The sequence below is a fragment of the Lepisma saccharinum genome, chromosome 13 (assembly GCF_977018435.1).
Source record: "Lepisma saccharinum chromosome 13, izLepSacc3.1, whole genome shotgun sequence".
In the NCBI taxonomy this organism is placed as follows: Eukaryota; Metazoa; Arthropoda; class Insecta; order Zygentoma; family Lepismatidae; genus Lepisma; species Lepisma saccharinum.
Window position 1 is genome coordinate 21788400 of NC_139241.1, and position 9740 is coordinate 21798139.

Genomic DNA, 9740 nt, shown 5'->3' on the forward strand with positions numbered 1-9740 from the left:
ACCAGTTACACGAATGCTCCCTTCATCAGACATTTATTTTTGAATAAATGTAAATAAAACTAAAAATAAAAGTCTGATTAAGGGAGCATATGATCTTCTGAAACGTCACAATGAAAACTGTGTTTTTAGGTTTGTAATGACTGTAGACTACAAGAGAAATAATTCTACAATGCAAGCAATGCGTACATACAAGAAAAATTATTTTTCAGAATATAGTAGTAGCACATTTTATGAACAGATGGAAAAGTTTTCGGAACCATGGAACTTCCTGTTTGAGGTAAAATGTATAACATAAAACAACATGGGTGGTAATTGGTTTTCTTGGGATATCAACATGGGTGATTGTTGTGCTGTTTCTGTGGCATTAGGTTTTTGCTGAATACAGCATTCATTGTGTGACCAATTCACCTCATGCAAATTAAATTTCAAGTACATATACTCAAGAACCTTCATTTCCTCTCAGTAGACCACATGAATATGTTAAGTTTAGTTGTTTATAAACAAATAAGAGCCCTTCAGCTTCTATAGTGCTTTCCACAACCATTAAGACTGAAGGGTGGCCGTGTAAACAAGGCTAACTGATAAAGTATCAGGGGGAGGGAAATGGTGACAGAATTAACTTTTGCTAGCCAAGTTAGGATGAAATTTCATTTCAGATAGACGATGGTTCACCAAGTAAAATTTTAAACAAAAAATGCAGGCACGACCAGGACTCTATCAGAGCTACCGAAAGAATGGCTGACCATGTATGTCAAGCTCATCTATGATAAATGTCACCACCTTAATTGTAAAGTACATTTCCTTCCTTTTGATACACACAACAATCACCACCAGAGATCTTTCAGAAAAGCCATTCACGAATGTCTCGCTTCTCATGCCAGCAGCACAAAGACATCCAAGCAGATTTTAATCTGCACCCATAGGATGTCAGCCAAAGGGTTTCAGGAAGCTTTGAAATATTTTTTTCTTGTGAATTCTTGTATGTTTGAAAAGAAATTGAAAACACTTTCAAGCACAAATAGAAACATTGCCTATAATTGAAAGGAACAGTCCACATAATTTGTCCTTTCAAGTTCCAACAAATGAATGAAGGTAGCTTTGTTACAGAAACCATTGTCACCAGAAAATAAGAAGAAATGTACTTTTAACCACTGTACCCCTTCGAGAGTTAATCTTTTCCTTTTTAATCAACAAATTTTGATGCTTTACGTAATATATAATTGATTATTGCATGCAGAAAACACAAATAACAGATATTTGAACCCAAATTATGGCCAGCACAAGTAGAAACCTACCATCTCCGAATACTTTTGCTGCTTTTTATTAGTCAAAAATGCTTGTATGCACACTAAAATAATGAAAAAACATGGAACTTTCTATAAGCTCCAAACCTAAGGCCCCTAACATAGTTGTGGAATGTCTTGTTGGCTGCTATATTCACTACCAGGAAGTCTTTGGGCTGTGCTCCTTCACAGTAAAGTAACACGTTAAGGTATCAAATGTACTTTACTTCACAAAAACATTATAACACCATTAAGCCTTGTTTCCATGATTATGAAAAACTAAATATGCTGACCAAGGCAGTAATTTATTTTATTAAAAACATAAACTAAAACGTAACGTTTCAACCTTCTAGCAAGGTCTTCATCAGACTCTGTATCAAGTACAAAAGTCTGATACAAAAGTCTGATACTTTTGTACTTGATACAGAGTCTGATGAAGACCTTGCTAGAAGGTTGAAACGTTACATTTTAGTTTGTTTTTAATAAAATAACTTACTGCCTTGGTCAGCATATTTAGTTTTTACACAAAAACATGTTTCAGAGAGCTAAAAACAACTGAAAATGTTCACAGCAAAACATTTCACAGGTACAGAGGGTCAAGGGTACCAAACATACTTCAAATGAAGGATGAAAATACCCAAACAAAATTTCTACTTTAGCAAACAATTTTTTTGTATGTAATAAACTAAGTAGAAAATATTTTTTTTGAAAAATTTACTGTTTTAGTTATGCACGGTTCTGCACTTTAGTTTATTTTTGTGGGTAGAGAGGTATCAATTGTATTTATTTTATTTTGTTTCAATGAATGTGATGGTCACATAAAAAATCTTATGTATCGATAGCACTGTTGAAAAATTGATTGAATGATTGCAGCAACAAACTTAATTTTAAAACCAGTTTTCATTTTTAAAACATCATCAGCTAAAGTGAACATGTTAACAGCTCAAGAACATTCTTGTGATAAACAAAGCAACTGAATAAATTCACATCATTCCACTTGAAATCCCAGAACAAAACTGGAGCACATGCTGCATTAAGTAGATGCGCTAATTTTCTACATTACCGAAAGCTACGTAAACTCACATGTATTACAGCCAGTCTTAGTGGCGGAGTGGTTAGCACAGCAAGCTATAATGCCAGGGTTGTCGGGTTTGAATCCCAGTCAAGGCATTGGTGCTCTTTTTTGAGTGTCCCTTCATCAATTTAATCTCATTACCATTCATCCTCACCTTTGCAATTAGCCAAAAGTGACAGAAAAGCGAAGTAATATAAACCAAACTAATCAATCACATATATAACAAAAACGAGCACTATACTTATTAATGTTAGTGTCACAGCACCCTTGCTGACAAGACAATATCTATGCATGTTTGATTTGGAATGCCTGATAAACCAACAAGCACATAATTCAGACAGCAAGACATTCTTGAAAAATGTCTGGTCTTTTAGTACAGTACACATTTCAACATCCCCCAGAATCCTACATATGAACATTTCCTTCTGTGTAAATTTGTGTTTGTACCTGAAAGTAATAGGGATAGTCTAGTTTCAACTTGATGAGACCATTGTCTTTAGTTCAGCAAGATGATTTCACAGAGCAAATCTCATTCACAGTAAAGTTTCTCAAACTATTGGCACTTTATTCTGTATACTCCCTTCCCACAGCATCAGCAAATACTATTAACCATTCCATCTAGTATGCCTATGCAAGGACAATTTTTGTTTAGGAATAACAGACGTGTAGACATTAGTAGTAAGACCTTTGACTGTGTTCATATAATTTTCTCATTACTCTCTCAAGGGTTATACCTTAGTTACAAACTTCAGGAAAAAGGAAGAACTTGGTCTCAGTAGCTTAGAAAAATAGTGAAACAGATGGTGAAACTACCAGTTGTTTGATACAGTGTTCATTCCTGATTTGTACTGAAATCACTTTGAACTTCCTGCTTGACCACAAAATATAACTGTACATTTATTTTCCAACTCTTAGCACAAATACAGGTAGTTTGAGTGCAACCTGGCATATTAAAGCACTTTTGATCACTAAATTTTGGCCAGGTGCCTAACTTGAATAACATAATTTTCAAGAAATACATCTCACTAGTCTTTTGTAGGTTTCGGAATGTTTACAAGAGACTGATATTTCATCGGTGATTTCGGTATCACTTGTCATGTCCAGCCTTCTTTTCTTCTGCACGGAAGCAACGAAGTCCATGATACTTATTGGAATGCATTTTCTTTTTCAATGCATGATAAATTATCCCTTTATTGTACACCAGGTTCAAGCATGAAGATGATTGCAGCAAGATGAGACCTCTCCAATACCAGCCGTACACAAACACAAGCCATATGTTACTTCCCCATCCTCTTTCAATTGGAGTTCTGGGAATGCTTAATCTGAAACGCTGAAAGAAAAATGAAACTAATTAGAATGAAAAATATGTGCATAACTATCTGAAGTAATCCACTAGCCAACATGATAATGGTTCAGATTGTGTAATGAAATTTGCAAGTTGTACGGAAAGATAAGAAATACATTTAGAATACTGAAAGCAAATTTAGGGAAACTGGTAACAGTTTAGTATATCGGAGACACATTTCTTCAATTTTACAGAAGAAACTACTTATGGAAATGAGTTTTTCCAAGGTTTACAACGTTCGTCAAGGTATTTTCTTTCATCGTGGGATATATTTGAGCAAGAAATCATGTATTTTTCAAGAGAAATATCTCACCAATGCACAATTGCCATTGCTTTCATTTGCTTGCCCTACGACAACCGGATGCTGTGTACATTTGATAATGTAAGCCCTGTCAGTGTTTCCAATACCTTTTTTTAAAAAAAAACTATGCTTGCCTAACCTAACCAAACCTAACCTTATAGGAAATGGTTCGTGGGGCTATCCGTCAGCTACCCGTGCATAATGTACAATTTGCACAAGTGACAAACATGACAGTAGGTATTTTTCGGTGAAGAAGGTTGGAAACACTGTATACCCACTACGGTAGTCAACCTCAGCCCGCCATATTGTGTGTTACGAAAGTGAAGAAATGAATCAAAAGAAGTACTCTGCATGTGAAAATACGTTTTTTCTTTTCGTGCAAAAAGCATAATGGCACCTTGAACTATGTTCCGCAATACACAATTGGTAAGTACGAACCATTCGAAACAAAATATTCGATTTAAATGTGTCTCCGATATACTAAACTCTCACCGAGAAACTAATTTGCACATTTTAAATATGAAGAATGCATTAATTCACGAGGAATTGTTGTGAAAAGTAGCTTGTGCAGGTTACTCTGCCACAAATCACTGATGTATGAGAAATGTTCTATATTTGTGTAGCACATCAAGGAACATGTGGAAATGTTAAAGTATCCAAACCTACTTAAAATGTAAAATTAGTAATACTGTATGTGTATGCACATAGGAGTATAATTATAACGCTAAGGACACCAACCCTAACCTACTGACGTAAGCCTACAGAAACGTGTTGAAAAATCGATCTGCACATAAAAACGAGTTAAATAATAATGAAACATGTTCAACATGTGCTTATAGTGAGGTACGGAATTCGATTCAAGTAAAAAGTAATGTGTATCATTATAACAATGGAATTGGAAAAAAACAGTAACAATAATGAAAATCATTCTTAAATACAGGTGGAGATTCAAAGTACGTAATACTTCACAGTAGAATAACAAAATTAGGCTAAAATGCAGAAAAGTGGCTTAAAGTAGAAAAGAAGCAAAATACAGACACACATAAGCACAAGTTGTATTTTTTTGTGGTTACTTTCTGCTTGGAGTATTTTTGTGACGAGCAATAATAGAAATGTCTGTGAGTAACACAACATCCACACCTGATTAACTTTTGTGTACCAAACTAAACTTTTTCACCACTAGGCACCGTTTTATTAGATTGTGCGTCTTTGCACAATTTCGCATGTGCACAACAATTTAAATTAGATTAGATCGAAGACATTCTTGCTCATGAATGGTGCATACGGTTTTAATAAACTCATAACTGTGATTTTCATTCAACAAATACAATAATTATTTTTATATTAAGAATAGAATGGATACTTGCCTTTACGTAGCAACAGAACTTCACTTATTCTTCATATCTTTGTCAACCGTGGAAGAGTTTTACTGAACTCTTCCACGGTCCACGGTCATTAATTGTATGCGATGTCACCCACATTTTACACTTAACACATTCGTGCATTAAGATCATACGTGAAAAAGAGTATCGAAAAATCTCATTCTGTATTTCATTGCAGACGAAACAAAATTGTCCGCGATCAGCTGTGCATGACCGAGATGGAAAAAGTCGCAACGCCATTGGCTAATGGTACAGTGGGATCCATGAGTATTACCGTGCAAATTGTCCAACACCATGTTCGTGCACTTTATTTGACCCAATAAGAGCTTCATGAATTAAAAGAAAACTCAAAACAAGCTGTTGACAACTTCTGCATCAGCATACACAAAAATCCATTGCTTAAAATCGCATAGAGTGTAAGAGAACAAAATATGAAAATAGTCATGAACAATTTGCACGATAATACTCATGGATCCCACTGTACAGTAGCCTCTCTTGCCAGCCAACATTTCACTCGTATGCAACTCGAGACCCCCAACTCGTTAGCTGCTCAACTCGTTCATTTTCAATAATTCGACTTTCGGCTGGCAACCGAGTTGGCTACCGAACGAGAAGACTCACTCGTTAGCTAGATGTTGACTTTCAATAATAAGCTCCCTGGACGCTCGAAGCAGACGACAAACGAGCTCTCCCTAACGAGTGACGTAGTAACATGGCGGCGGCGTGTTTTCAGAGCAACGCTAGCCTCGCAACTTTGAAAGTCTCGTTTCTGCCTTAAACTGGACGTAGAGAAACGCGAGAACTTGCAGGGGTCATTTTTCCAGGGTGTAGTTTTTAAAATTGTTGTAAAAAAAATTGAGTGGAAATGTCCATTACGTCTGTAACACATACTGTGATGTTGTAGCGATTACTTTCACAAAAATATTTTAAGATTAGGTCCCTCAGCATTCTTCTAATAATAAATCCAGGGTTGGCATGTTTAAAACAAAAGTGTTTAAAACACTTTGTTTTAAACGTTTAAAACACACGGCTTTGTTTTTTTTACAAATGTTTTAAACGTTTAAAACAATGTGTTTTAAACATGTTTTTTTTATAAGTGTTTAAAACACATTTTGGTGGTAGATATTTTATAGTCTGTGATATTTTTTTTGTTTGGAAATCCTGTTTTTCATTTAATCTGTGTCAATTAATCCGTGCTTTACAGGTCTCACTTATCGCACAACACTTGACCAACCTTATGTTCTGACGTCACGGGAGAAAGCTATGTTGTTAGGTTAGGCAGGCTAGCTATGTATGCACAAGGTAGCAAAATTGTTGTGCGACAAGAAAGACCCGTGCTTTACTGTAGAAATCGAAACCTCTCAGTTCCTTGCAACCGGGGGAAGCAGACGGCTTTTGCGGTAACTGGGGCGACACTAGAACTGCCGTGGCAGGCGGACGAAACTCGAATTCCAGGATTTGCGAGAATCTCGGAACTTGTGTGAATATCGGGAATTATGAGAATCTCGGAGAGCCTACGCGTTACCGACGCACCGAGTTTGGAATTTAACTTGCAACGTCTTTATATCGTCGAACCTGTAGCGAGTTTTTTTTATATAGTGTTTGCCGATTTTCCTCGAGTTTGTTTGTTCTTTGGTGGATTTGTATCTTTCAAACATGTTACGTAATGCAGCTAGAAGCCGAGAGTTCTCAACGTTTAAAATTTCCGAAGATCTGGCGAGGTATGTACCATAAAAATTTATATATTTTTTTCTATGTAGAATTAGTTTTCAGAAATTTATCTAACTCTGAAAGTTATTTTTACAAGGTAACAGTAGGATAAGCCGGAGACACTTTATACTCGGTTGTTTTCAAATATAAAAACAGCCTTTCTTTCTAGTAAAAGTCGAATCTTGCAACAAAATTGAGGGTGGGCCTATGTTTCCGTTATTGTCTAAAAAAAAAAGCTGTGTGTACAGTCACGGCACGATGTAATTTTTGAATAAATGCCAAGTGTTTCGTCTGTTTTGTCCATAATTGCACCACGTAAAAAAAATACAAAAAACTGCCTTGTATATTTCCTCTATCATCGAAAGTTGCATATATTGGCTAATTTTAAATTCTACCATGTATACATGTGTTTAGTCAAGGCTTGCATGAGATGGTGATAATGAAATTGGTTGTGTGATGCTTTCTGCAAATTATCTTCACACATCTCTCTACTTTTGTGCCCAGCTTGCAATGTTGGCTTATGATGCAAGGAGGAACAACTCCCTCATTTGTCAACAAAAATGGAGAGGAAAGATGTTTGTGGGCAAACATATGTATGGTAATCTGGGGGAATTTTTTTATGTCTTTGTAATTAAATTAATTATTATTTGTGCTATGTGCTTGACTTTTTAAACTTCAAAACTAATAAACATTTGTTCTTATTTTCAGATTTGCAACTTGTTACCAACAATCAAAATGGAGGATGCAATATCTGCTTCCCTGCTTTTACTCTGAAGTGGCACTTCACAACTGTTCCCAGTTTAGATGCAGCAGTTCAGTTTGAGCCACAACCAAAATATTTCAAGACAAGTGATTTATGTACTAATGACATTCCCCTGACAATGTTTAAAGGAGATCTCAAACTAATGCACATGTGTGATGTCCTGCTTGGCACAATCGAGCGCAGCGGTATATAACTGCAGTGAAATTGTTCCGAAATAAATCTTGCAAGATCCCTGTGTACTTACTTGCTTAACAAAGATGAAAGATTTAAGTGAATAGAAAAAATATAAATGTCAGTATCAACATTATTAACGTTTAGTGAAAATATGTTTTGAAAAAAAAATGTTTTTCAGTGATTTGATCAGTTTATGGTGAGACAGATGCTTTGCAGTGGGAAAAAAAATAGTGTATTCTATTTCTACTTTTATGCCATACCCCAGTTTTTGTCTAATGCTGCTAAATAATATGAATGATGTTGGGGGGGGAATATGTACTACAGGTAAGTTATGTGAAAACAGTCCAGGCAGATAGTGAAGACATTTTTTTGTCCCCAGTGAAAATAAGTATTTTTCCCAGGTTGTGTAAATGATGTGCTAATGATATATGATGTTTACCCAGCATTGTGAGGACAATCAGTTTCTACTTAAAATCAATAATTTTGAGCATTTGTGTCTGAAAGCCAGTTGGTATGCCTTGGTTTTCGAAGGACTGTTTAGTTTACGGAGTGACTATTTTCACCAGGTGGTGAAGCTAGCTTTTGAGCAATTTTCACCAAATTTTAAGCTGCATTTCAGGGTGTCTACCAAAATAACAAATCTAAAATTTTTGACCTTATTCTCCTTTTTCTTACCATGTATTTAATCACGCCCTACTTAGGTATGGTTGGAAATTAAGAAAAATAGATATTTTTATTCAATGAAAAAACTGAAGCTGTACTTTAACAAGAGATTTAGACTTGCTTTAATTATTAGTGCTTCAGACTTCATCCTGGATGGGGAATGGCCACATTACTTTAAAATATTTTTACAAACCTTTACGCATGCAGCAATGCAATTCGGTAAAATTTTCAAAGCCGGGAAACTGGTTTCTTCAAATTTACAGGAGAAAGTACTTATGTAATTGAGTTTCTGTAGACTTGTGATAGGTCGTACAAGGGTTCTCTCTCATCGCTAAAGTTATTTCACCATTAATTCATGTTTGTATGCGAGTGCTAATGGAACCTAACGTAACCTCGTAGGCATACCTCGTCCCTGTGAAAGTTCGTGGGGCTATAGTGAATTTTTGCCCTTCCGTAGGTATTTTTCTATGAAAATGAGTGCTAATGGAACCTAACCTAACTTCGTAGGTACACCTCGTCCCCGTGATGGTTCATGGGGCTATAGTGAATTTTTGCCCTTCCGTAGGTATTTTTCTATGAAAATGAGTGCTAATGGAACCTAACCTAACCTTGTAGGTATACCTCGTCCCCGTGATGGTTCGTGGGGCTATCGTGAATTTTTGAGGCTAACGTCAATGGTTTTTGGGGCTAACATTAACCATCCAGGGTAGCCCCAAAAATTCATGATAGGCCCACGAACCATCACGGGGACGAGGTATGCCTACGAGGTTAGGTTCCATTAGCACTCATTTTCACAGAAAAATACCTACGAAAGGAAAAAACAAGGAAGGTTAATTAATATTGACTGGTGGACATATGCATGTGCATCATCTACAATCTGGCTTGGCCTGCTAAATGGACATGTGTATTCTTAAATTGCTGATGTGTTTGAAGCTTACATCAGTGTGCATTTGCTTTCATTGTTAGGTTACGCAGGTCAGGTTTATGGCTATTAGCATTAAAATTACTTCTGTAAATACTTTCCAACGCCTGATCATGTAGTAA

The 9740-nt window shown here is 36.0% G+C and overlaps 1 protein-coding gene across 1 annotated transcript; it reads left to right on the forward strand.

Moving 5' to 3' along the window:
• Positions 1-6960: 6960 nt before the first annotated feature.
• On the forward strand, positions 6961-9402 carry LOC145996892 (uncharacterized). Its single transcript, XM_083133452.1, has 2 exons — positions 6961-7107; positions 7805-9402. The coding sequence occupies exons 1-2, from the start codon at positions 7053-7055 to the stop codon at positions 8050-8052; spliced, it is 303 nt and encodes a 100-aa protein (XP_082989578.1). The 5' UTR covers positions 6961-7052; the 3' UTR covers positions 8053-9402.
• The last annotated feature ends 338 nt before the right edge of the window (positions 9403-9740 follow it).

Excerpts from the sequence above, each read along its gene's own strand:
- LOC145996892 (XM_083133452.1), top strand. The coding sequence starts at position 7,053 with ATGCAGCTAGAAGCCGAGAGTTCTCAACGTTTAAAATTTCCGAAGATC. Across the intron at positions 7,108-7,804 it reads ATTTCCGAAGATCTGGCGAG|ATTTGCAACTTGTTACCAAC; the intron begins GTATGTACCATA and ends TCTTATTTTCAG.